The 27,094-nt window shown below is 43.8% G+C and overlaps 1 protein-coding gene across 2 annotated transcripts in view; it reads left to right on the top strand.

Moving 5' to 3' along the window:
* The window catches only part of MYO5B (myosin VB), a 149,790-nt gene that overhangs the window by 81,732 nt on the left and 40,964 nt on the right, over nt 1-27,094 (top strand). For both annotated transcript variants that reach the window (XM_030470705.1, XM_030470704.1), the window contains exons 15-21: nt 3,196-3,345; nt 3,477-3,574; nt 8,015-8,101; nt 16,637-16,748; nt 18,095-18,306; nt 20,944-21,100; nt 23,622-23,861. In XM_030470705.1, the coding sequence (XP_030326565.1) occupies nt 3,196-3,345; nt 3,477-3,574; nt 8,015-8,101; nt 16,637-16,748; nt 18,095-18,306; nt 20,944-21,100; nt 23,622-23,861 (1,056 nt within the window). The remainder of the gene's footprint in view (nt 1-3,195; nt 3,346-3,476; nt 3,575-8,014; nt 8,102-16,636; nt 16,749-18,094; nt 18,307-20,943; nt 21,101-23,621; nt 23,862-27,094) is intronic.

The raw sequence follows: 27,094 nt of genomic DNA, 5'->3' as shown, positions 1-27,094 counted from the left end.
GCTGAACTTGCTGTTGGAGGTAGTGCTGCAGAATCAGCAGTGATAGGGTTTTCTGTTTGACTTCTCCCCATGGGTGCAGAGATGTAACTCATTGGAGTAGTGGGTTGTAGAGTGGTGGGGATGGTGTCACCTGTAACTTGTTGCTCAAAATAAATTAATACGTAAATAAATAAAAGCTGAATTGGGTGTCTCTCTTATGTAGAGACCATAGCACAATATCAGAGCAGGCTGGCTTTGGTTTAATAGCAAAAAAACCCCCAAACCCTACTCCTTGCCACTGATTTGCTTGACCTAAAAAGTCATGAATGTATATGCCTCAGGACCAAAGATTTGGGTCTACCTGGCCTGAAAGCTAAGCTAATGCTCCTTGGGATCAGGTGTTAGGACTTTGTGAATGCACAGTGGTGGCTCTGTAGGTGACACCAGCATCTCCACTGTGATCCAGCCTAGAATACTCTCAAATACATTTGGCTCTGAGAACATTTGGTTGATAGTTTGATGAACTATCTGCCTTTGAGGCATCTCTTCAGCGACATGGGAGCAGTGGCTGTTGTCAGCCTGTGCTGATGCTGTGCTGTCATGGGAGGAAGAGCAACGCTTCTGTTGGTAGGAGCGTGCTCTTCCATCCTTTGAAGAAAGCCTCCAAAACCCGATCCTCTGCTCTTGCTTTCCCTAACCCCGCTGGCCGGTGGGTTCAATTATCCTGGTTGTTTTGCATTTCACCAGCCATGTGCTCTCCAGCGGTATAAACAGATAGATATGTTTGTTTTCTTTGGCTGTAAAAAGCAACCTGGTTTCTCTGAACCAAAACAAGCAGCAGTGCCAGCGCTGAGTCTGCTGCTCAGATGTGCCAGTTGGACTAAAACTTAAGTCTGTGCTGCAAAAGGCTGTGCCATGAGGACCTTGTCCTGTACGCAGGATCACGCCTGCATACAGTATTCACTGCATTCTTCTTCATATTCCCACTAAAGGGATACACAGGGCAAGGGGGAACACTCTGTTTAACACATCAAGGACTTAAACACTTTTCTGTCAGCAAGTGCATCATTGAAGAAGCACTCCCACCAAGGCAGAATTGCCTTCTGCTAATTAGAATGCAGTTACTGCTGTCAACAAGGTGGTGAAAGGGACTTTATAAAGAAGCCAATTAGTTTTGTTAGTGCTGGTCAGCTAAAACAGTTGAGAGTTGATGTTCTTTGAATTAAGGAAACTGATTTGAATGCTGACTGAAAGCATACAGGCATGCTGTGAAGTTATTCTATCCCAGTTCTTTGTAATTAGAAATAAATGAACCAATGGTTTTGACTCTGCCAGCTGGGGAAAAAGGGATCTGTGCTTGCTTATCCCCCAACATCTGTGGAACAGGCCCTGGGCTGCTAAAGACCATCTCAGTTACACCAGTTTTTTGCATTACACAAGCTGAAAGCTCACTTCTGAGGTTCTTTTGGAGAGTTTATGCAGGAGCAAGCAGTGCTGTTATGAATAGCAGGCGGACAGTGGAGTCAATGGCATGCCCAGCTGTGTGTTAAGAAGGTATTTTGAAACCTCAAATTATAGCTGAGGATTTTACTGCTTTGTCAAGCACGAGATAGTAAAGTGGAGCCTGTGTTGGAGGTCTTCCAGCATCAAGCATGTTGCCACCCAGGCATCCTGTGTTTGAAGGAGTCAAAGCACCCAAGACAGTGACATGTCATTGAAATACAGCTGTCAGGATGGCTTTTTTGGGGGGAGGATACAGGGTTAGGCAAAGAAGGTGTGAGCCTTAACTCTGGTAGGACATGAGTGAGCTGCAGAGATAAAAATACAAATAGTGAGTATAAAGCATATCCTGAGCAGGTGCCATCCTGGAGCCTGCGAGCAATTAGCTAACGTAACGCAAACAGTTTCCTTTCCATAGTGGTATTTAGGCTGCCATGCTAGCAAGCTGTGTGAACAGTCTGCGAGACCAGGGCTGGAGATGTTCCTATCTTAGTCCAGGGATGTGGCAGAGAGCCAGGCAGCCCTTTGTGGCACGGGGCTGTCTCTTAATGTCTACATAGTGGTAAACCCCTGCTCTCTTCTCAGAATCTTAATGGATATACAACCAAGTTTGGCTTTCAGATGAGCTTGGGATGGAGGCAAGAGCACCATGCAGTGAGCTGCTGCCTTGTGTCAGTGTTTCTGTGTGGACAATGGAACTGCGATGCTGGTGCCCTCTCCCAGGGATGTTCCAGAGTGGGCATTGCTGGTGGTGTCTGTGGTGCTGGGGCAGCATCACAGGTGCTTTGGCAGCGTCACCGGGCTGGAGCCCAGCTCAGCTTTGTGACAAGTGAAATCCCACGTGATGACAGTGGTTTTCCTTTGAAAAAATTGTTTTATTGAAGAATTTGCTGTTTGAATGTAAGCACAGCTTGGCAGGAGCTTGGCAGGAGTGTGGGTGCATAGCTGGATCTGAGATGTGAAAATTTAACATCCTTGCTAAACAGATCAGATTGTGACTTACTTAGTATACAAGTTCCCCTCAAACCCCAAACAGCACTAACTGCATTTGCCAGCTCACCTGTTCTCCCATTCATGAAGCGGAAATGTTGCTGCTGGCTTGCCAGAAATCCCAGACTTCAGGGATCTGAGGAGCTAAATGCGGTGCTTCCAGGGCTGCAGAATAGCGGTCCTGCTGTCGCCTTGCTCATTCATGCTGAATGCAGGTGATTAGTGAGGAAGTGCTGGCATCTCTTAATTGTCTGGAAAAGCAAGAGTGCTGCTGAGGTGGTGGTGAGAGCAGGCTCCTGCCTCTCTGCACGTAGAGACCCCATTCCTGGGGCATGCTCTGTGCAGGCAGCATCCCTGTTGTGGTCAGGACTGTATGACTGCTTTGAAACGAAGCCTGAGAGCAAGCATCACTTCACTTTCAGGAGGCTTTGTGCCTTGAACAACACTTCAGCAATCCAGCCTTGCAGCTAGCTGTCCCCTTTTTACTTCCTTTTTTCTTGTTTAATTTCATGTGCACCTTTCAAGGCTTGATGAACTACAAAACAGAATGGTCAATGTTCCTGCTGACATAGTTTATGTAGAAAATGCTTCTTGCTTTAAATGTATTGCCCTTTTTCCACTTCCTGGTTTAAGACGGGTAAAAAATGACCAGAGCAATCAGTGTTGCGTGGGTTCATTCAGGAAAGAGCAGGACCAGAGGTGCTCAGGCATTGTCTTTTGTTTTAGTATCAGATGGTAGCAGACTTATTCCAAGATGAGAATGATGCTGCACCTGCCACTCCCGTGGGAAAGGGAACATCCAAAATCAGCGTCCGTTCTGCCAGACCAGCCATCAAAGCTGCCAATAAAGAGCACAAGAAAACTGTGGGGCACCAGGTAATGTATGATTTGAGAGGGTCAGTTGATAGAAGGGAAATGGGGAAATCCAGATACATTCTTATAGTGAAGATCTTGTTTCTTCAGTTCGAAGCAGGCATAAATAAAAAGCTGTTGGTTTTGTCTTTCAGTTCCGCAACTCACTGCATTTGCTCATGGAGACCCTGAATGCAACCACCCCGCACTACGTGCGCTGCATCAAGCCCAACGACGAGAAGCTCTCCTTCAAGTAAGTGGGCTTCCAGATGAGCAAATGTGTTCAGCATTATAGCAACAGAGTGTACTTTGGACTTTGCCTCTTGTTAAAGAGATTTCCCGCCTTGTAATGTTGTTCCCATAACTGGGAGGCCCCTGTAGATTGCTGGAGTCACTTCTCTTTTTATTTCATTGTGCTTTTTGTGTCCCTGAAATGAAAACTAATGCAGGTCCTACTAATTTGCAGATATACTCTGCTAATACTGAGCATCCTTGCTTTGCAGTGGTAGGGTCTTTATAAAATTTCGGCTTAGAATCACTTCAAGTTATGTAACTATGACTATTTAAACTGTGAAAAGTAGCAGAGAAAGAAATGAAAAAGTGGAGGTAAGTAGTGTGCTTGCAAAATTGCTTGTAAAATGAGTAGAAATGTCTTGGTACTTCCAAAATAAATGTGGAAAAAGTAAAGACCTGGCTTTATCCACTTCAGGCAGGTTTCCAGTTGGGTGAACAGCTGAAGCAAAAAGCCAGTCTTGATCACTGCAGTTTAGAGATGTAAGTCAAGCTGTAGATGTTGTAAGCAAGTAGCTGTTAGCCTTGTTTGACGTCTTGATAATGTACTTGTACCCAATTTTGTTGCCTTTGACTCTAAAAAGCTTGGCTATTAGTGTGCAGGGGCCTCGTAGATGTTGTTGTGATGTCCTTTAAAGGCTCTGGCATAAACTGCAGGTGGTGACACTTAAGAAAGCAGAGTTACAATTGTAACCCATAAGCAGGAAGGCAGTGCTCTCCAGCTGATCCACTGTAGTCTGAGTGCTCCTGGTGAGCATGGAGCTACCTTGGAGTGCAGAGATGGCTCTGACAGCATCTTGCAAAGGACAAAGCATCCATAAACAGGTTGGTCATGATATGCTGGTGGATATGTATGCCCCAGGAAGCTTGCCTTCCCTGGCTTGACTCTTCTTCCCCTGCGAATAGCAAAGCAAAGAGTATTAATGGTTAGAAGACATTCAGGAACTGGCTTACTTTTAACTGATTCATCAGATGACTAGTTAACAGCTCTGAAGAAGGCTTTGTCTGGGACAGCAGTTTCTATGGTCTGTTTTATCTTTTTCATGTACCATTTTGTAGGTGCTGGAGATGCTTAGGACCACAATCTCTTGTTGCATACAGCAGAGGTTATCAATTTAGATGCTATTTTATGATTCTATTCTATGATTTTGTGAAATTCAGGATTACACTTTTGTCTGATTTCTTCCTTTGAATAAAGCACAAAAGTGTTTTCTAACTTTCCTGTAGTGAAGGTGTGGTGGATCCTCTTCATGTTGAAGTGGCTTCACCTTCCTAAAGGGTGTTTCCAAGACTCTGTGTCCCTGCTTGGCTCTACTTTCAGTCCACCCATCTTCACTTCTTTGCCTTTAACTTTGCAGTTCAGTTTTTCATGTGATGCTCAGGATACAGTTACTATGGTTTTGTATATGTGCAAGCTCCTGGTTGTCAAGATGCAATAATTACCTAAATGAAGTACTTCTGAGATGTTATGGCTGGCAAATACCATAAGGATAATTCTGTGTGTCTCTGCTTGCAGTCTAAGTGATGCCCTGGTCCAATGTGGTGCTCCCAATCTGGCAAATGTCAGAGTTGTCAATGCTTGGGATTTTTAGCAACAAAGGGCAAACCAAAACAGACCCAAGAATGGTTCTGGAGGAGCAGCATGAAGGTATCTGTGCAGCCAGCAGCTTTGCAGGAGTCACCATGGGCTGGAAACAACAGGCGGGTTCTTTGGCAATGCCATCTACAAGCCAGAAGGCGTCTTGTACTGGGGGTTCTTCTGTAAAAGATTATTTCCCTCCTCACCCAGCATGGACTGCTTGATTGAAATTGTGAACTGGGAATCTTGGTCAGTATTGATCTTGCTGCCACCAGCTTGAGGAATTTGTATCCTTAACGTGGCTCAAATAAAGTCTATTTGCTTATATATAAAACTCAGGTCTGAAGAGTACTGGGTTGGCTGTAAAGGAGTCTGCATTTCAGAGGCACTTGTGCTGAAAAATACACAATGTCAGGAGGCATTAGCGAAATGAAACATCAGTGGCACTGCTCTGGGTTAGCAGTGAAGTGGTATCTTGTAGCATGTAGAATACTCAGTGTTATATTCATTGTTCATTGAAAAAACACAGACCTTTTCCTCTTCCTAAAACAACATTTTTCAGCTCACAAGAACATTACATTTCATTGCATTTCATTACATTAAAATGAGATGTTTAGCCTGGAGAAGACAAGGGACCTAACAGCAGCCTTCCAGTATTTACAGGAGCTATCATACAGTGGTGTGTGGTGGGAGGACAGGAGTCAATGGCCACAAATTGACATGAGAGATTCAGACTGGAGATGAGGAAACATTTTTTTTCTCCATGGGAGTAGTCTCTCACTGGAGCAGGCAGCCCATTGAGGTTGAGCAACCTCTATCTTTGGAGCTTTCCAGGCCTTGACTGGATAAAGCCCTTGTCTGCCCCGATAGCTGCCCCAGCTTTTGGACACGGGAGATTGCACCCTGCGTTACTCTCACTCCTACTTTACATCTTGGTGCAAATGTCAGGTTTGTTTCTTAGGGAGATGAGAGGTGTAAGGCTTCTAGCCTGGAGGAAGCGTTGGCACCACACAGTCGTATTTGCTGTGCCTGACTGCAGGCTGCATCTGAGGTTGATCCCTCATGGAGAAGACTTCAAAGAGAGATGTGTGAGGGGAATGCCTGACTTCAGCTTGTACCTTTGACAGTTTTCCTTCCAAATTCTGTTTCAGACAGGGTTTGTGATCTTTTACGTGGGTTTCCAAGCCCAAAGCAAACTGCAAGTGCTTCTACTTCCCATGGCAATGAAAAGGACTTCATAATAATGTGTATTGTCCCACTTTTATGCTTCTTATTTCAGCCTAAGCCTGTAGTTGGAGTTGTTGCTAGAAAGAGTCCTGGCTTTCTATGCTGTAAGTGACTGCAGCCACTCTGGTTCCTGCATTTCACCTGCACTCAGCAAGGCTTGACCACGTTGCAGAAAGTTCTCCTTGTGTACAGTGTAAATTTCCCTGGGATCTTCCAGGACTGAAGCTTGCCATCCATCTGCCAGTCCTGTTTATTACATATTGTTATGGAAATTGCACCCTTGTGGATTCTTCCTTGAAGTGAGTGACAGCCAAGACTGATTTTCCATCCTGCATCGTGTTTACGGTGTAGTGAATAACTTGATGCAGACTTGACAGGTCTAGGGAATTTAAAGATGCACAAAGCAGCAGGAGGCTATTTCTTATGCTGCTTTTGCACAGCAGAGGCCAGACAGAATTATTCATGCAATCTTGACCTGCAGGTGTAAATACTTTGGGCTTTCAGGAAGGGACAAGCAGGTACCTGAGAAGCTTTTGTTCCTCGCTTTGTTCTGGAGAACTAACACAGCTATGGACATCTGCATTGTATGAGTTCAGGCTTGATTCAGTGACCTCTTCTAGGGTCCAGTGTCTGAAGCTGAAGAGGTGGGACCTCTTTGTGCATATGCTGTCAGGGATGGAAGGAGGGAGAAGCGATGGAAGATGCTGGTACTTGGACGCAATCTGTGCAGAGATGGACTGATATGAGAGTGGGTTCATGCCGGGAACCAGAAAGAGCACAGCCCAAGTATTCAGCTGGGAGCTGGCACAAAGGTTTTCAGCACCAATTGCTGATGGAAACGAGATGCCATTGTAAGGGGTAGCGCCAGCTAAAGAGAAGAGGGCAGACAGCTCAGAGGAGAAATACTTTGAATATCCACGATGCCTACCAAAGCCCTTAGTCTGGAACACGAGCACCACTGTTCTTGGTAAACATAAAGGTCTCCAAATCCATGGGACCTCGATTTACTTAATTACTCAGTTTTGGTATGGAATTTAATATATCAGATTTATTATGCTGTTGAATTTGACTTTTTTCTTTTTTTTCCTGGAAATACGTTATGGCCCTTATAGCTGCAAAAGTAATACTGTGTGGTTCATCAGGCAGCTTGTAGTGGGGTAGCCTGTTCCCCTCTTCGTTGTAGTTGTGTTGCTTTACATATCTGGGTAGATTACAGCTGTAGAGACTAATTGCAACAGATTGTCATCTTGTCCCAAGAGCACCACTTGGCATTGGTAATAGGCAACAGCAAGGGCTGTTGCGTTTGAAAAGCACAACATCTTGTGACATGGAGGAGGAATGAATGACATCTGTGCAACCTGTTTCCAAAGCAAGGCATGGGACTTGTGGTTATGCTGAGGTTTGCAAGAGAATGGCTATGGACAAAAGCTATCCATGGATCTCTAGGTTTCTTCAGCCCCTATGCTAATGATGAGAGCAGAGCTTTTTTCCACAAATTGGAAGCTAATCCCTGTCTTCAAAGGAGTTGCTATCAGGTGGGTTGATAATATGGGTTCCTGCTCATTGTGTTAATCTGTATCCTAAATATAATTGCAGGTTTGATCCAAAGAGAGTGGTGCAGCAGCTGAGAGCTTGTGGAGTGCTGGAGACCATCCGCATCAGTGCAGCTGGCTTCCCATCCAGGTACTGTGGTGGGAATTCAGTGTGGTGGTGTGCTGCTGGTGTGCTTTGCTCAACAAGCACACAGATAAGGGACTTTGATCAACAAGTCCCTTATCTGTGGCAACGGAGGGAGCAGAAAACACCGATGTTTTCAGGACAAACAGGGTTTATTTAGTTGGTTTATATCCAAGATAGATTCTTGCCTTTTTATATTTTTTTTTTATTTTGCAAAATCCCCATTAGGTCGTGGGTTCCTCAAATGTAAGACATTCATTATCAAGCTATAAGCTGTAAAGTGAGGCTGCTGTAGGATGTGTTCTTGTGTCCAGTGTTTCACCTGGTGCGTTCAGTTTGGTCCTGAGAAATAATTTGCTGTGGTGAAATTTCTGAAAATGCTGGCTCATGACAGATGCAGGAATCCAGCTTTGATCCCATACAGAGGTGGACAGCAAGCAGCAAAACAACAGGTCTATATCTTCTGCACCCATCTTGCCTGGAAGCAAGCCTTACCTGAGAGGACTTCTTCCCTGCTTGCCTGAAGCTCCCCCTACAAAAGCTCCTTGTACCGTACAGTTTACTTTCCTTTTTTTCCCTCTGCTGCAATAGTAATTTCAACCAAAAAAAATTGATTGTACTTACGGAGAAAGAAAATAGGGTTGTAAATTTTTGTTGCAGACTTTCACACTGCACATCAGAAGCATACTAGGCTTCAAACTCTTGCATCTTAAAAAGGAAAGATTATGAGTGGCGTGGCTCTCGCTGATTGTGGTACGAAATTCAGAAGAGGTTTTTAGGACCTCATAAATCAGAAAACATAAACTATAAATAAGCCCTGAAGATGACAAGGGCAAATAATTCTAAAAATGCATCAATTGCATTCTAGTGCCAAGCAGCTTTGTGTTAATGTCAGCATAGCCATCAGCCTTTTTTTATGGAACAAAGGAGTTATAAATATGCTCAGTAAAGAGTCGGCTAAGCATGATGCTAAACGCCATGAGAAACTCCCTATCCTGGATTTTGGGCAGGAGTGTGCTGCCTTATTGGTTACTCGCTTTCCTGCCAGGCTGCAAAGAGCCTCTGACAATTGATGGCAGCTCCTGCACGTTGAGATGAGGTGGCTCTGCTGCACTTAACCTCTGTTGGCCAGTGACATGCATGGACAGGCAAAAACTGGTGAGTTCAAAACCACCAAAACTGCTGAGCTCAAGAGCTTAGGAAGGAAAAAAGAAAAAGAAGTTGTTTCACAGAACAATTGCTCTCTCTCCTCTATAAGTACGGGAGGGTGGAAGAGGTATGCAGAGATTTGGGTCCTCCGTGGTGGTCTGGTCCTGTTACTGGATCCAGCACCACCCCATCTCTGAAGTCTTCAGGGCTTTTGTGGAAGTAACTAATAAAAACTTGCTCTTAAATGACATGATCTCTAAGCCACAGAGAGGAATTAAAAATCAGCCCATGGTTCAGGTCTTTTATTATATTCTTTGTTAAAGTAGCTGCAGGAACAAATCTGTCTGTCCTCTTGCAGTAAAAGCCCTAAAGCAGTGAAACAGCTCTGGTTTTATTTGAAGGAGGCCACAGCAAGGCAGTTTTGTGCTCACTAAGCAAGTAGTCATGCTCCCCACTGCAGTCTGGGCTCCAAGCTCCAGGTGGATCCCACGGGAGGACTGAGGAGCTCTTATTTGAGGGCTGTCCATGGCTTTTGCTGCTGGTCTTAGCATAGCTGCAGGGAGAACCTGTACCTCCCCATTCATAATTTTCCTACAAACTTGCAGCCTTTTTCCGGCTCTCCTCACTTAACTCTGCAGTTTAGACCCTACAGCACTAAAATTGATGTATAATTAGTGACTGGGGAAAGGAAACTGAGGGGAGAAACCACTGCAGCACTTGCAGACCAGCCACGATCTATTTATGGCAAATAATCGACTGATGTGAAGCCTGCGCCATCCTGAAAAACTCAAAAGCAATGCTTTCAGCTCTGTTTCCATACTTTTGGTTATGATGTCTTTGTCTTGAGACGCTAAGAATGCAGAACTCTTCTACCACTGCAACTCGTCAGCTTTTGTCCTTCCTCCAGGGAAAAAAAAAAAAAAGGGTACAAATAAGCTATTTCAGCTTTTCAGAATAATCTCCACTAGTTCAGCGTTTGGAGTGCTTCAAGGACAGAGTTTTGTTTGGTTTTTTTTAAAGTTTCTAGAAGATAATTACATACAGGAAGAGCTCAGTGCCAAATAAGATACTCACTTTGGGTTCTGGTAGTGCTTCACCCTCCTTGGTCATAAAATTCCAGTCTTGAAAATCCAGGAGTTGGACAACATCATTGAAAGATTCTGCATAATCTGTATATTTGAATTGGTTTTATAAACAAGCTTGGCAAAAGCTGCTTGCACAGGATCTTATTTTGTGGGAAATGTAATAGATGTTTTAATTCTTTCTGCAGTTTTACATCCTTGTAATCTGTCTCAGTTTTCATCACAGTAAGCATGGATTATTTCTCTCTGTTTCTTTGTATTTTGAGACAAGTTGGATTATAATGGTTCATCAAGGATAAAACCGAAAAGGAGGGTCATTTCTTTAAATATTAACCCTGTGAGAAGGGTATACATTTAAACCACTTAGTAATAATGGAAAACTTGATCTTTGTGGGTTTTGCTTCCCTTGGGTGTAAGCAATTTACCTTTAGAGCAACAGGGGTTTTTCAAAATGTTTTATCTCACAAGAAGTTTTATTACAGAAACAGGAAAAAATGTTTCTTTTTGTCCTGTAGTATTTACATCTGAATATTTTTCAGTATACTGTCACAAGAGTAACTTCTGAAGGTGATGTGGCCCTGGGTCGTAGATCTCTGGATAAAGCCACCTTCTGCCCTTATTTGACGGTTCTCCGTTGTGGTTGCTTTATGGGGTTAAGAATTGAATGTATTGAGGCCTCAATTTTTTTTTACCTGGTTCCTTTAAGAAAAAAAGAAGTTTTAATGTGATTTGTAGTGTTCTTCAACCCCTGCAAGTCATGGTACGCTCCCATTGAAAGATGAAGCCTCGCACTCCCCACGTTGGGTACGCCTGGGTTTATTTTATCATTTCCATGGTACGCCGCACTGTGCCTCTATCTCAAGTAAATTGGAAATGTATCATTTGCTTTTGAAATGTTACACAGCAGTTAAGAAATGTATTTCTTAGCATGTACATAAATGACTGTGATGAATGGACTGTCTCAGATGCGTAGATAGTAAATCTATCATCAACTTCTGTGGGTAAAGCATGGAAGATGTCTCTGTGCTATGAAACCATTCATCATCTTTATAGAAACTGGCTACATTGAGATTAGTCTATAGAGAATTAATTGGTGCAGATCTCCATTAATAACAAATACTCTTTAAAACAAGTTTTCAACTTGCATTTTGTCAAAACTACTTGCTGGTTCTTGTGGTTTCCAATCAGTGGTACAATGACAGTGGTCTCCCAGGATGCCATCAGTCTGCACAACGTTGTCATTGCAGTCTCCCTGAAATACTCGTTATTGTAGTTGTTATGTATGAAATTTATTGTTTAAGTGCTCTTGGCATTTGGCTGCTTCCTCTGATCGCTGGAGCTGGTTGTCAGACGCAGCATCTTCGTACCAATTCCGTATGAAATCACAGCTGCTAAACTCTATAAACATTAAACATTTACAATTGAAATGTATCATGAGCTTCCTTGGGTATAAAATCTTTTCTTTTATAATGTGCCTTTAGCTGTCATTTCAGGAAAACAAAACTTATAAATAACTTTGGCTACCAGCTGTTGTGTTTGCCCACTCCCCCCACTCCCAACAAAGGTGTAATATGTAAATAGAGGGGTTTTTTCCCCCTCGTTCTGCTCTTTGAATATATTCCAGATAATTTCAAGCCATGCCAGCCTGCATGTTTTAGAACTAATTGAAAGGCAAATCTGTTCTGCTGCAGTAAACAAGGCAAGAGAAATTTTCTTCCTGAACCACAGTTTCTAAAATAATTTCATGTCAGATCTTGGCTCAGATATTCAACCTGTTTGCCCCCAAACAGGCTTCAGCTCCTGTAGGAAGATCAATATAGTCCAGCTCCTTACTGCTTAAAATATTGATCCTTATGGAGCATGGTCCCACATGGTGCTGGCAGGATTTCGTACGTGAAGCTGGGACTTGGGTGAAACGGGGCAATGAATTTATTTACCCTTAATGGAAATATTTTGCATTCAGTTATTTTAGGCCACTGAAAGAAACCATATGATGGTTAACTCATAAAAGCTTCAAGCTCTTATTATACTCTGTTGAGCTCTTCAGTGCTGCTGAATTAACGTTGCTGTAATCACCCTAAAACAATAGGTTGGAGATATTTCGGGCACTTGCTGGCTGGCTGGAGAGACGCTTTTCAGGGGCTTCCTCTTGGGAGTCAGAACTTCACCCCGATTTCTTACCTGAGCCCTCCCTTTAATTGTGAGATTGTCATCAATCCAGCTGGCTCTGCATCACGAGGGCTGCTTTTGGGTTCATCACCCTGTGATTTCAGGCAGGAGCAGCCCCTTTGCTTCGCACCCAGTTGTAGTTTTGTGTGAAGCATCCAAATCTTGTTCTTTAAACCGCAGATACAAGGGTTAATTTATGGTGTGTTTTATGGGTTATCCTCTCTGTCTAATTCCTGTAGATGAAAAAGATATTGCTGGGTTGACCAATTCGGCTCCTGGCCAGGCCCTTGTGCATCCTCCTTGCTGCTAAAGCCGAAGGAGGATTTTGTTTTTCACAGGCATAAGTTATTTTCCTGTGTCCTTATATTCCTTTTATTGCCTCTTCCCTTTAGTGACCTGTGCTGACTTCAAAGCCGAGTTTTCATGTTTGAGGTTGGTTGTGCTTGATCTCAGCCCTGAGATTATTATGTTTTTCCCTGGGAAAGTTAGAGTAATATCTATCTACTCCTTCATACCTCCTTCTCAGTTCTGCAGGTACAAAAATCCTCCTGGTTACCGCTCTTTGCCTGTACCACCTGTCTGAATCTTATCACTTGATAATTGTGTTTATTTAGTGGCTGTTCCCAAGGAATTGTAGTTATTTACTGGCTGTTGGTTTCCAGCTCCTGGCAATGAGGTGTACAGTGCTGTGCGCTGTGTGGCAGCATCCTGAAAGCCCGAGATCTGCTTTTAATTTAATACCTGTCAACAAGTCAAACTGAGGTATAACCTTCCCATAATCTCTCCTGACCTGCTAAGCTGTGCAGTAACATGGCACATCTTTTATCTCATGCTGGGAATCACTTTGTAGTCTAGCAGGAGGGAAAGAAATTTTCTCTTTTTTCCTTTTCTCAGGTGTTGAATCTTAAAGAAAAGACATACGCGTGCAGAAGAATTAAAAATAAAATGTCTGTGTTCACTGAAGCATTGAGCTTCAGTATTTCTGCACCAGAGAGATCTCCTGTGTAGGACTGGGGGATCATGTTTGTTTCTCTCAAAGCACATAGTTGTAAGGGAATTTTACACAGCTTTGAGCCTGAAGTGGTTTAACCAGGCATGTTACATTAAACCTGAGTGCTTCAATTGTTTTGTTCTCTGGGGGCAGATCCTGTAACAGCACCTATGAACCCCTGCAGCTTTCTTTTGCTGTGAACTGGGACTGCAGTTATTCCAGTGAAACTCCTGGTGGAACAGCTGAGCCCCGGCGTGGCACAACTTTTGTCTTGATATTCTGTGGTTTGTAATACAAGCAGTGTGATCTCGGGACTGACATCTCCTGCTAAATCAGTGAGGCTGGTGAGAGCAGCCTCACTGTGACAAAGGTGAAATGTACCATAGAGGTGTAGCATTTGGCTGTGAACCTCTGGGAGATGTGGATAGAGGACTACAGGTGACACCAGCCCGGCAAAACACCCTGACAGCAGTCAGTGAGCACATTTCCTGGTGCTTCCAATGTCCCATGTGAGACTTACCTCTAACAAGTGAGTTAGTTACACTAGAAATGGAAAATCACTTTTTACCACCTTGTGAAATGCGAATAGGCTCTGAAGAAAGATCCTGTCAGGACAGTGACTTATGATCTATTGTCAAGGAATTTCTGCAGGTGTCTCACTCTTGTTTGAAAGCAGCTGTGGGATCTCCACGTCTGTCTTGGTGCAGGAAGGTGATGGATTTTCCTGCTTTCTGCCCAGTGTGGGCCATGCCCTCAGTTACATGTGTTGACTCTTCTCCACTTGCTCTTTGCTGGAGGAGCCTGGGTGGCACCTGCAGGATCATTTCTGCCTCCAAATAGCAGCATTTAATAATATCAGCCCCTGAACTGACTCTGGCAGGTTAATGAGAATACTCCCTCCCTCCCTATTCTAAGCTCTCCCTGGCCTGAGCAACACCAAAGCCAGGCAGGAGGTCTCCAGCATCGTGTGCTGGGCTGCATGCCTCAGGCATTGCATGCTCTGCTTCTCCTATCGGGTTTGATTTGGAGCTGCGTAAGCCTCAGACGTGCTGAAGGAGAAAATGGGTTTTATTTGCACAAAACAAAAGGATTAAGGTGTGGGTAGAAAATGGGAAATGTAATTATAAAGCAAAGGCATCTAGAAAGCAAAGAGACAGCAAGTTTATGCTTAAACCCTATGTGACGTAAGCCTGCAGTCTTGCATAATCTTTGTGTTTGGTCTTGCTGTACCTAACCCTAGAGAGAGCCCCCCATAGCAGGTGTCTTTCAGGTTTTTTTTAAGTGACAATCCAGTATTTTTGGTTATTTGAGGGTGGGTAGCCTTGGCTCTTCAGCCTCTAAGGCTAGTCCATGTAGACGGGGATGGAATCATCACCAAATCTGGGTAATCCAGAGCTAATCTGCCCATGGGCAACCCTCTCATCACAATTTCCTTCTTGCTTCTGTTTCTAGGAACCCTCCATCTTACCTTTTGTTTCAGGGGCAATGCTAAGGGCTGTCTCTGTTTTTGCCATTCCCATATTCTTTGCAAGTGGTGTCCTGGTTGCAGTGTGTCCATGCCGGAATTGCGTGGCACTTTGGTACTTTCCAATCCTTAGCAGTCCATTTATTTATTTATGTATTTATTTATTTGCCTTTCACCCTTCATTGTCTGTAAACATTTTCTTCCATTCTTTTAATTAGAATATTTCTTTTAATCAAACTGGCGTTCTTGTCCCTGTGCATTTTCTGAACTGATGTGAAACTGTGTTGGTCGTGTATTTTGAAGTAAGCGTTACATTTCTAGTATGCCTATCTTACCAAATACCCCAGCTTTCAGGAAGTTTCCTTAGAGATTGTATCAGCAGATGGACTCAATGATTGTTGTAGGTTACTTGCAACTGAACTGTTCTATTCTATGAAGTATTTTATAGAGATGGCAGCCTTGAACATGGGAGGTGCTCACATGGAGGTGTGATGTCTTGCCCAGCCGCACCACTGCAAAGTGGCCAAGTGTAAGACCTGTTACAAGCATCATTCTGGCCCTTTGCAATGTATTTTGCCTTTCTTTGCCCCTCTCTGGATTCTGGAAGTGGAAAAGCAGAAAGAGTTTGGTGTAAAAATACAAAAATAAAGACCTGCATGGGGCTGCTGGGCAGAGGAGGAGATGTTTCTGTGTGGCTGCTCTTCATACTGTGTATGCTCATCTTGGCTGCCAGAACATCCATGTGGGTGAGGATCAGCTTGCAGATGGCGTTGTTGAGAGAGGGCGGAAATCAGAATCATTGTAATTCTCTCTCATCTTCCTTTTTTATGCATATTCTTTTTCAAATGGTGATGGCCATGCTTGACATCGCTGGAAATGCCTAGTGTTTTAATTAAACACTCAGGTTTTGAGGGGTCCATAACTCACTGTGTTAATTTGGAGAAGGCTGAAACTTGGCAGATGCTGAACCAATTTCAGGATCCAGTCTGCAGGCTCCACGTCTAACAGCAGTGGCAGGGGATGATATTTCCTAGCAGTAAGACACAGTGCTCTAATTCCTGCAATTAGTATTGCATGTTTGAAACTTCACTGTTGGTGACAGTGAGGCATCTTCCCAGTGGCTGCTTTTCTTGTCAGAGTCCGAAGATTCTGTGTTTGTTTTAAGGGTCTGGATCGCAGACCTCAACATGGAGAGATTAGTGAATTAATTGATTCAAATTAATATTCAACAGAGTTTGGAAAAGCAAAGTAAATGAAGGATATCTATTTGATGCAATCTCTAAGATTGCTTTTTTAATTATTTTTATTCTTTGCCAAATCAGGAGATCCATGATCTCTTCGAAATGATCATATCTTTTCCAAAGGGAACAGTGTTGTTAGATTTGACTGGTAAAATGCAGCAGCTTGCAAAGCACATCAGAAGGAAGGAAAACAAGGTGATTCATGGCCTTTTTTTCAGGCTAGAAGTACACAGATAAGGTCATTCAGTGGCAGGGGAGGGCTGAGATTGGGGGTCAGGTTTGAGGCGACCTAACTGATGTGACTTTGATTCACGCTGAGGGTACCAGTGAGTGATCCCTTGGTACATGAGTTTCATATTTTGAGTCATCTATGACTCCAAATGCCTTATTTTAAGGAAGTTACGCCCAGCATGCAGACTAATCCTGTGTGTGCTTTGCTTTCAGATGGTCCTACCACGACTTTTTTAATAGATATCGCGTTCTTATGAAAAAGAGAGACCTCTCTAAGAACGACAAGAAGCAGATATGTCAGACCCTGTTGGAAGACCTCATTAAGGTGAGCTGTGATCAGATCTTTGGCAGTGATTTTTACAGCACAAAAGCTCATAGCATTGATATGATCTGAATTGCTGTTCCTGTTCCTACTTCGCCTGCTGCTTGTGCAGGTGCTTCTTCAGCCCAGTCAGCCTGGGGCCTTCTCCACAATGAGATAGTCTCGTAAGGAGGTAGTGAGAGCAAGTGTGATATGGAATCTCTTCGTTGCGGTCAAGCCGAACATACCATTTCAGTGCTGGTGAAGTCCAGAGTTTGCTGTCACCAGCTGGATGTGAACAACTGGCTATGTCTAGGAAACTTGTCTCCTCAACCCCTCATTCTGGTTTTGGATAGCCGTAGCTGAAGCATATTTTAGAAGTTCAGCTTTGAACAGCACCATGAACCTTTCTCAGTCATTAAATACCTCTTTGCACAAATAAGTAAGAGAAAAATGTAATGAAAGTCCTGTATTGTGTGGGAGACTTTCAATAGCCACTAATATAGAGAGAAAGCACCCCACAGACTGAGACTCTTTTGCCTTAAGCAACTAAGAAGTTGTTGCCACCTTTCTTCACAAAACCTTACTACTCCAAGTTGCCCAGAGAAGCTGTGGCTGCCCCATCCCTGGCAGTGTTCAAGGCCAGGTTGGACACAGGGGCTTGGAGCAACCTGCTCTAGTGGAACGTGTCCCTGCCCGTGGCAGGGGTTGGAACTGGATGAGCTTTAGGGTCCCTTCAACACAAACCAGTCTGGGATTCTATGAGATTCATGTCTCATAGAATTATTTTTAAATTGCAAATGTGGATGCAGAGGTTTCTTCCTGTGGTCTTGCTGTTGAGCAGCCCAGTGCACAGAGCACCTTAGAGAGGTTTTAATGTTTTGTCTTGTCTTCCTCGTGGGTTTGAGGAATTTACTCTATTGAGCTCCTCTCCACAAAAGCTGTTCTCCTTATGCACCAAGGGTTTCCCTTAGCTGCAGAGCCATTTGCAGTGCATACATGACTTTGCAGATGTAAGCTGGAATCTTTTCAGGAAAGAAATCTTTACTTGAAGTCATCTGGTGTTGAATTGCTCTATTTAACTTAAAAACAAACAAACAAACCCTAAAAACCAAAAACATCAGAATTTATGTAAATATATGGAACTTAAGACTGATTCCTGGTGCTGCATTCTTCAATGGGTATATGGAAGGTCAAGTAGTTTGGAGTCTCATATCTTCATCACCCAATTAAGAATAAATGGGAGCTGAGCTGATGGCGATTCAAAGGGGGGGGGGGGCTTTAATCTGTATCTAATGAGCAATATAAACTTAAAAAGAATAAAAATGTTTGCCTTAATTAAATGTAGTTTCCTTTATGCTTTTGAAAAGGATCCAGACAAGTTCCAGTTTGGACGTACCAAGATCTTTTTCCGTGCAGGCCAGGTGGCTTATCTGGAGAAACTGCGAGCAGATAAATTCAGAGCTGCCACAATCATGATTCAGAAGACGGTGCGGGGCTGGCTGCAGCGGGTCAGGTACCAAAGGCTCAGACAAGCTGCAGTCATCATCCAGCGCTACGCACGTGGGCACCTGGCACGGAGGTGGGTCCTGGGGAGCGCTCCGAGGAAGGGCTGGCTGGGAGGTGCTTTGGGGCACTTGTATTTTCAATCTGCTTCATCTTATAGACCTTAAACGTGGGAGTTTCATATGAGAAACATCGAAAATGCTCTGAATTGGGTGTTGCCTTTCAGCCCCATGAACACAAGACCCATACTGGGCATATAGGTACCACTACAGTGAAAGTTTCTCTGCTAAAGTCAGGACTCATTCCTGGCCACTCTCTACAGCTTCATTCAGGGTCAAGAGATCAAACTTCTTTGCCTCATATTGATTTCATATCTATATAAATTAAATTTCTAGGTACTGAGCCAGTACTATAGCATAGGCAGCTAGGTTGTAAACAGATGACTGGAGTATTCTGAGAAATGTAGATGAGTGTTCCACAGAATGGATATTTTTCTGAGTATCTCCGATAAAGGGCATTTGGGTCATTCAATGAGCACTTTGCTGATTGGTATGTGCTTCTCTTCTGCAGGCACCAGGTTTGTGCTTCTTGGTATCCAAGGGGACTTCTCAGAATTGATTTGCTGTATCATTTGCAATGAGGAAAAAACACTCCAAGTCACTGGCAATGGGGCTATTTACAGTACAGAATAACAGAACTCAGTGTTTAACTCTCTGTGTGCAGGAGCTTCATGTTGATGGCTTGCTGAGATTTCTGTAGATAACAATGTGCTGGAGAGTAGGCTGCTGGTAACAGATGTGGGGCAGTTGTGAGGGAGCAGTAAAACAACGTAATAGCATCCCAACACCCTGGTCAGCTTGCATCTTGTGCCCCTTATTTATGTCAAACACTGCCATTGTCCTGCGTCTAGCCAAGCTGGCTTCAGGCACATCACAGATAGGAATGAGTAGTACATTTGGGTCCTTTCAGCTGTGTTTCCCTCCTTGTTTTCTGCTTAGAGAAGCTTTGGTGTGTTAGATGTGTTGTTTGGTTTTGGGCAGCAATGTTCTCTCCCTGGCTCTGAGTTAGCATCTGCCCATCAGAAGTACTGCTAATATACCTATAGTGCGGCCCAATTAACTCTGCTTGCACTTGGGCAACATGACGTGCTGCCTGTATGCCACAAGGTACTTGCATAGTCATTTCTTCACTCCTAATTGCTGGATGAATGTCGATTTCTATCAATTATTGAGGAAATTAAAGGTGAAGAACTTCCATGTTCCTTCCAAGTGTTTTCTCTGATTCACACAATACCTCTCTGATTGATGTATTTTGGAAGAACATCAGAGATGCTAACTAACTGAATTTGTGGTGTTGTTTGTACTTGTGAAAGGGATTTGCATTGCGGAGAATCTGGGGATGATAAGGCCTCAAATAAGCAAAGCAGGGCAGTTTGATGAATTCTATTTAAAAATGAGCATGGATTCTTCTTGTCCTTAGACATGTACATCTTGTCCTTGTCCATGTGCATCCCTAGGCTCCTAGCTGCAGGTCCCTCTTGGCAGTCTCAAGCCCACTTCAAGACAAGGCAAATGAGACTGAAGCAATAAGAGGAAGGTTAAGAGAGTCTATGATTAACTTCAGCCTCTCCAATGGGCTGTCCTTGCACACCTACAGACTTGGACTCTGTATTTGACTTCACGCAAGTCTACCATCCGTTTAAGGGGGGAGGAGGAATGCCTGGTGGTGTTGAAGTGATGGGGTATGAGCTAAAAGAGAGGCTGGAAGCAGATGTGCCAAAACCACCTGCAGCAGTTCTTCAACATCATTTTTCAGGTCACCTCTTCATAGGGATGGATGTCATCTACATAACTGCTTTCTTCTCTTTTGGAAATGGACGATCCCTTGTCCTCTTTAATAAGCTCTGGTTCAGTGTGTCCTAATGAGAAGGAGACTGTATAAACCAGTCTGATATGCCTCTTGGTTTTGATATGCTTTTCACAGAATAAAGAAGTAGATCAAATATCTATATAATCTTTATTATAATATAATAAAGATCTATATAATGTTTCATGCTGAGAGTAATAAACAATAAATTCAGCAAAACAAGCTAATTATAACATTGAATGGAGGTTTTATGGGCATTTATTAGCCTGTATAACAGCAAATTGAACATGAATTCAGCTGGAGAATGAGAGCAGCATGCCATGGAGTTGACCACATCCCTCATTATTTATTCTCCGTGAATTGCCTGGGGCTCTGCTCGTGAATGTAGCTAAACCAGTGCACACCAGTTTAAATGTCAAATCAATTTGCTGCTGTTTTTTCTGAGTTGGTAGATACTCAGCACAGCACTTGCTTTTTATGGTTAGGGAAGTGATGGAGCCAACCTGGACATTGATTGGCTCAACTACGCAAGACAAAGACTTCAAACCAAGTGAAAAGCTGGAAAATATTTGTTTTAAAAGGTGGTTAGGAATCATGAGGTGTGTTGATTTCTGGTTCCAGTGCTGCTGGGTGCCATGGACACTGTCTGATTCCATACATGTTCCCATTATTATAACAGAGACATGCTATCAGCTGCTCTTATCTTAGCCCTACTGCTGGGGTGGTCTTTCTTGAATATCATGAAGCTACTTCTGGACAAAAGGTTTTTCTCTCTGTCCAGTTTGGAATTTACTACATAAGAAAGGCAGTTTAGTTTTCCTATTAACCTTTTTCCTGTGCTTTGCAGACTCGCTGAGCACCTGAGGAGGACAAGAGCTGCCATCATCTTCCAGAAGCAGTACCGAATGCTACGGATTCTCCGAGCTTACCAGAGGGTCCGCAGCGCAACCATCACCATTCAGGCTTTTGCTCGGGGCATGTTTGTCAGGAGGATTTATCACAAGGTACTGACTCCACGGAGTGCCTTTGTATGAGGAAAGAGTAGGAAGAGACTTACCTTCACTGGCATAGCACAGTGATGTATTTATTGTGCCCATTTTGATGTTTCATGAAGCCGACAGCTTCTGGTGTTTCTGGGGAGCACGCAGCGACAGCAAGCATTGCCATTTAAAGCTGTGCAAGCAAATAAGATTTTGGCAGCAGCACTTCAGCAGAGCAGCTAAATGAAGTTAGTCATTCAGGTGCCAGAAGGCATTGTGGAAATCTGGAAATGTCATTTGATCTAACCCACACTCTGCAAAAACCTCCCTGGCAAGCTGAATTTGTGTCTGATCTGTGCTGCAGGTGCTGTTTCCAGTAGGGAAGGAAGACCAGTAGGGTCAAGTCATTTATTAATATAAATCTCTCTTTAATTAATTATCTCCATTAGCTTTCTGTGTTAAATCCGGAGCTGGAAGCAAGGAAGTAAAGGTTTGATGACACTAAGTGAGAAGTGGTAAATACTTCATCCCTGACAGTGTTCAAGGCCAGGTTGGACAGAGCCTTGGGTGACACGGTCTAGTGTGAGGCATTCGTGCCCATGGCAGGAGGTTGGGACTGGATGATCTTAAGGTCCTTTCCAACCCAAAACATTCTATAAAACTGAGAACAGCTCTGGGAAATCTTCAGTCCACTCCTCGGATCCAGCCTTAGTTTGGTAGTCATCTAAATTTATGCCTAATTGTGGGGATACTTGAAGTACTGGCATGATAGGCCAGGAGGGGAAAAAGCCTGCTTCTGGAGCTGATGGAGGCCTACCACAGAAACCAGGGATGTCTCCCAAAACAGAGCAGCTGGATGCTGATGATCAGGAATTTGTGCTGCCACTGCTTTTTCAGCATCTATATTTTAAATCAGAAGCCTCTACAGGGGGGGCATCTGGTCAAGCATTCCAACTCTCTGAGACTCAAGGCAACCTAAAATCTTAACAAGGTGTAGAAGTTGGCTGAAGGTCAGGCTTCTCAAATCTGAGCATCCTTAATCTCTGGAGCACCAGGATATGGGCACTGGAGGCAGGTGTTGGTTCAAGTGCATGCTTAGCAACAGATGCAGGGCTGCAGGTTGCTGTAAGACTCCATGGGGTCAGGCTGTTGTAAGACCTGTTGTAAGACTGGAGTAAGCCCCCAGGGCCGTGCACTAGGGTTTCCTCTAGCTGTTTGGGCACCCCCAGCCCAAACATCTGTAAGAGTGACAAGGCTGGAGATACACAAAGCTCATTTCAGAGTAGCTCCTACTGCATCCTGAGTTCACACAATACTTTTATTCTGAATTAAAATTTGCAAGTGCAAAGAAAGCCTTAGGGTGAAACAAAAGCTTTGTAAGAGAAGCTGCTGTGGTACCTTTTCTGAGACAACTTATCCCCAACTAATAACAGCAAAGTGTCTTGTAATCTTGAAATTCTCCTGCTATTTCTTTCCTCATAATACTGCAGCATAGATCAACATAAGAACATTATTAACAACATGCTGTTATATCTCATATGTCAGCCTTCAGGTTTAGAGGAAGGAGTTGAACTGCCACCTACTGAAAAGATTACCGTAAATTTTGGGGGAGAAATTCAATCAAAAGTGCCAGAAGTTTCACAGAACCAGATACAAGTTTCTAGATATTGAATCATGCCAGAGAACTGGCTGCAGACCGTACTGAGAGAACTCCAGGGTTTTATTTGAAGGTTGTCCGCATGATAAGAGATCCCACCAGGACAGCATTTTATCTGCTGTATAAATTATCATAATGCAGGGGTGGAACACAGAAAAAAATCTACAAACCTGTTCTGGTGTGAGTTACATCGGATGCTGAAGGGACAGTAAGTTTGATGATAAGTATTGGTGTGTCTGTTAATGGGTGCTTATTCTGCTAGCTGTGGATCTCCTGTATCTGAGCACTGTTCCAAGGTGGTCTGCAAACACGCAGAATCAACTCGGTTGGAAAAGACCTTTAGGTTGGAAGGTTGGAAAAGTCCAACCTTTACCCCAGCACTGCCAAGGCCACCACTAACCCATGTCACTGAGGGCTTTGTCTACACAGTTTGTGAACACTTCCAGGGATGGTGATCCCACCACTGACCTGGGAAGCCTGGAAGTGGTGAATTCTTACTTGAGCTCAGATGTCCCCTGCCCCCATCAAGTCCTCTATTCACCAGACAGGATCATACCCTTCATTTTACTGGCCAAGCAGGACTTGACTCTCTTTAGTGAGCAGCATGGCTCCTAACAGAGGACTGGATGTGTCCTGCCTGCATCAGTTGAGTGCAGAGGTGGAGAACCACCCCCAAGAGGGGAGATTGGAGTCCCCCTTCCCATCTATGAAAAAGAATGCAAAATAACAGCCTCTGTCTCCAGCCATCACCCTCCACACAACCAGGACAATGCTTCTTGGAGGAGAATCCCTTTTGAAGGCAGATTAGGAAGTGCCGAGTGCTGTGTTGCACCAAACCAGGGCTGTTGCTACCTTTACAGTGGCTTTTCTCCTGTGACTGTTCCGTAGATGCTGGTGGAGCACAAAGCCATCACCCTCCAGAAGTACGCCCGGGGCTGGCTGGCGCGCACTCGGTTCCACCGGGTCAGGGCAGCCACCATCGTCCTGCAGTGCTGCTACCGGCGCATGAAGGCCAGGCAGCAGCTGAAGGCGCTGAAGATCGAGGCCCGCTCAGCACAGCACCTGAAGAAGCTCAACATTGGCATGGAGAACAAGGTGGTCCAGCTCCAGAGGAAGATTGATGAGCAGGTATGTCCTGAGCTGTGCTGGTCCTGCTGCTGCTTTGCCTGTCTGCTGTTGTCCTTCCTAGGAAGGATTTTATCTTCCTGTGGTGTCTGGGAAGGATGCCATGGTGGTGGCAGCCTTCTGCTACTCCTGGCCAGACATTTGGGACTCTACCATGGAAGTCCAGATGCACTTGGGTCTTAGGTCTCCACAATGCTCTCTGAAGAGCTTGCTTGGTAAGCTGGAAAAGCTGCATTATCATTGTTGTGAGAACTGCCCAGAAGGACTTGGGTGAGGAAGACAAAATGGTAATTTTGAAAGCTGTTGTTTGAAAACCCAAGCCAGCACCATGTGAAATCCCTGTGTCCCAAAGGACTGGATTGTTCCATTACACTTTCTGCTTTGCAAACACTAAGAATGCAGAGTGCTTGCCACAGTTTGTTGTACTGAACCATATGTCATGAGCCTCGTTATCTAGAAGGTAAACAGTAAATTGGGTAAATACTCACTTTGCAAAGTAGTTTGAGCATGTTTGTGTTACTGGACACAACACATGTTCAGAGGTAAGAGCCATGATGAGGGATGAGATGGCACAGTGTGATAGATGCCTGTGTGGATGACTTGATGGTCTTACTCACATGGAGTTCTTTATCAACTGCCACTTGTCGTTAATGAGCTGCAGAATACTAGTTTGATTACACATTTAGGAGAGTTTTCCCCACCTACTCACATGTGTGCAAATTACCCTGATAAATACCCTCTATGTTGCTTCCCAGTGCCGTACAAGATTTTCAAGGATGATTATAAGAAATGCTGAGTGGGACCCATTTGTATCCACTACTATCAGTGGGGAAATTCATATCCACCTATATCCTTAACCAGCCTTTTCACAGGCAGGAGAAACATTCTGTATAAGTCAGAATACCTACTTACTTGTAGTACCAACTATCAGTAGTTGCAGTTTATCATTCTGTTAGGATGTTATCAAGGATGTGCACGTTACAAGCAGTTTTCTTATGGCCTTAAATCACTCCCATCCCTGCAGGACACTAGAGGTCCTGCGACGAAGAAGATGAGAAATGACTCTGCATTGGCCCAGATACCGCAGAGTAAAGACACCCAGGGATTTGGACTATTGCAGGCCACTTCCATTGCTGGATTAATTGGCTGCAAAGTGTGCACCGTGGTAGAGTCTGGCTTTTAAACTGCAGTGTTTAACTTTAAAATGCCTGCTTGCATACTTAGATTTTGCAAACAAACCATAGCTTAGGAATGGAAAACCTTAGGTATAAGGTTTTCTATATATTTATATAGAATTATAGAATCACAGCATGATTTAGGTTGGAAAGGACCTTAAGATCATCTAGTTCCAACCCCCCTGCCATGGGCAGGGACACCTCACATTAGACCAGGTAAAATGTCAGAAACCTGTTTGATATGACCCTTCATCTGGAGGGTATTTGGTGTAATTAATTAGGATGAGTCCATGTATTTGGGCTGAACTCATGCAATGAGCATGTGTTAGGTCTGCTGAGTTGCTGGACTCGGCAGTGGAGCAGCAGTGTTCATTTTTGTTATTTTTTTCCCCCCAATTTCAGGCCATTTAGTGCTAGGAAAGGTGTGGGGGTGGAACAATAAAGCAAAAACAGTCTCTGGTTAATGTCAGCTTTCCTGTCGTGGATTGTGAAAGCAGCAGAAAGGTCTAGTTTAGCGAAGGAGACATGGAGAGCTTTTAAGTAGGCAGAAATAATGGGCTGGAGCTTGTCTTGCTCAGCCTCAGTTCCCGCACAGAACATTTTAGAGTTGCTTTGATGCCTTCTGTGAAGCTTTTGCAGTAAAGAATTGCTCTGTATGATTGGTGTAGTCTGTCCAGTGAGTAGATTTTAACCATCGTTTCAGGACTCACAGGTTTCCCTGGGATGTTTTGGAACTGCTAATGAGCACTGTTCCAGTGGCCGTGTTTTCTGGCAGCAGCAAGTTTGTTACATGATTGTTTCCCCGAAGTATCTTGATTTCAGTCCTTGCTAGTCTATAAAGATCAGTTTTCAAAATGCCAATTAACTGTTTAAGGAAAAAAAACATATGGGTAACCTGGAGAGCTGCATTAGTATCATTTTCTTACTAGTGTGATACAAAATGTTTTCATTGCTGCTACTTTAGCTCATGAATGGAGATGCAATAATCTGTGTGCCCCTGAGGAAGAGAAGATCTTTCTCTGAAAACATTAAACTCATTATTGTATGTCAGCCTCAGCTCACATGCTCTAGCATCCATTACTGGGGCCTATTTAATTCAGTTTCTAAATCAGGTGAGGGATTTTTTTTCCACATGCAAGAAAGGTTTAAGTCTGTTTTGCTGTGAAATATCCACACTGGACCACTTCTTTCTATCCATATTGGACCACTTATATTTTTTTTTTCAGTTACTTGAGTTTTTTTAAATGTACCCACTTTTTAAGGCTGTTACCTAATTTACTGTTATGTATTCATGCAGCTAATATTTAGACTCACAGTGAGCTCCTTTTACACTGTTAATGCAAGCACCACTGTCTCTGTGAGCATTGATTGTGAATAAAGCTTGTTTGGGTAACAGCAGTGGTGAAGTTGTCTCTGCTGTTGGTAGCAAAATAAACCCCAGATTGGTTCATGGAGCCTGGATTGAAACCAAGATGGTCACAGCTCTGCTGGGCTGGATAATGATTTAAAATAAGCAAGTTCAAGTTTAACAGGGTCTGTTGAGCAATCTCTGATTGCAGCAGGGACCAGTTGTTTTGCTGCAGGAAAGGAAATGTTCTCTCACAGCTCTAGTAGCTAATAACAAGAAGAAGCACTCCTGTGCATTTTTCTTGTATTTGGATTGAAATATCAGTTGGATGGTATGTAAAATCACATAATCACAGACTGGTTTGGGTTGAAGGGACCTTAAGGCTCATCCAGTTCCAACCCTCTGCCATAGGCAGGGACACCTTCCACTAGAGCAGGTTGCTCCAAGCCCCTGTGTCCAACCTGGCCTTGAACACTGCCAGGGATGGGGCAGCCACAGCTTCTCTGGGCACCCTGTGCCAGCGCCTCAGCACCCTCACAGGGAAGAACTTTATCCTGATATCTCATAAATCTCCCCCCTTTCAGTTCAAATCGTATACATAAACCTTGGGTCACAAAGCCATGAAACGCTGCGTGCCAGAGAACAAGTAGAGACTGGGAGAAGCAGCAGAGATTTGTGAACCAGAGTAGTTATTGCCATTCTCTGCAAAGCTT

Source organism: Strigops habroptila, chromosome Z, assembly GCF_004027225.2.
Source record: "Strigops habroptila isolate Jane chromosome Z, bStrHab1.2.pri, whole genome shotgun sequence".
Taxonomy (NCBI): Eukaryota; Metazoa; Chordata; class Aves; order Psittaciformes; family Psittacidae; genus Strigops; species Strigops habroptila.
Note: the sequence above shows the minus strand (reverse complement) of the source record. Positions and strands in the feature narration are given on the sequence as shown.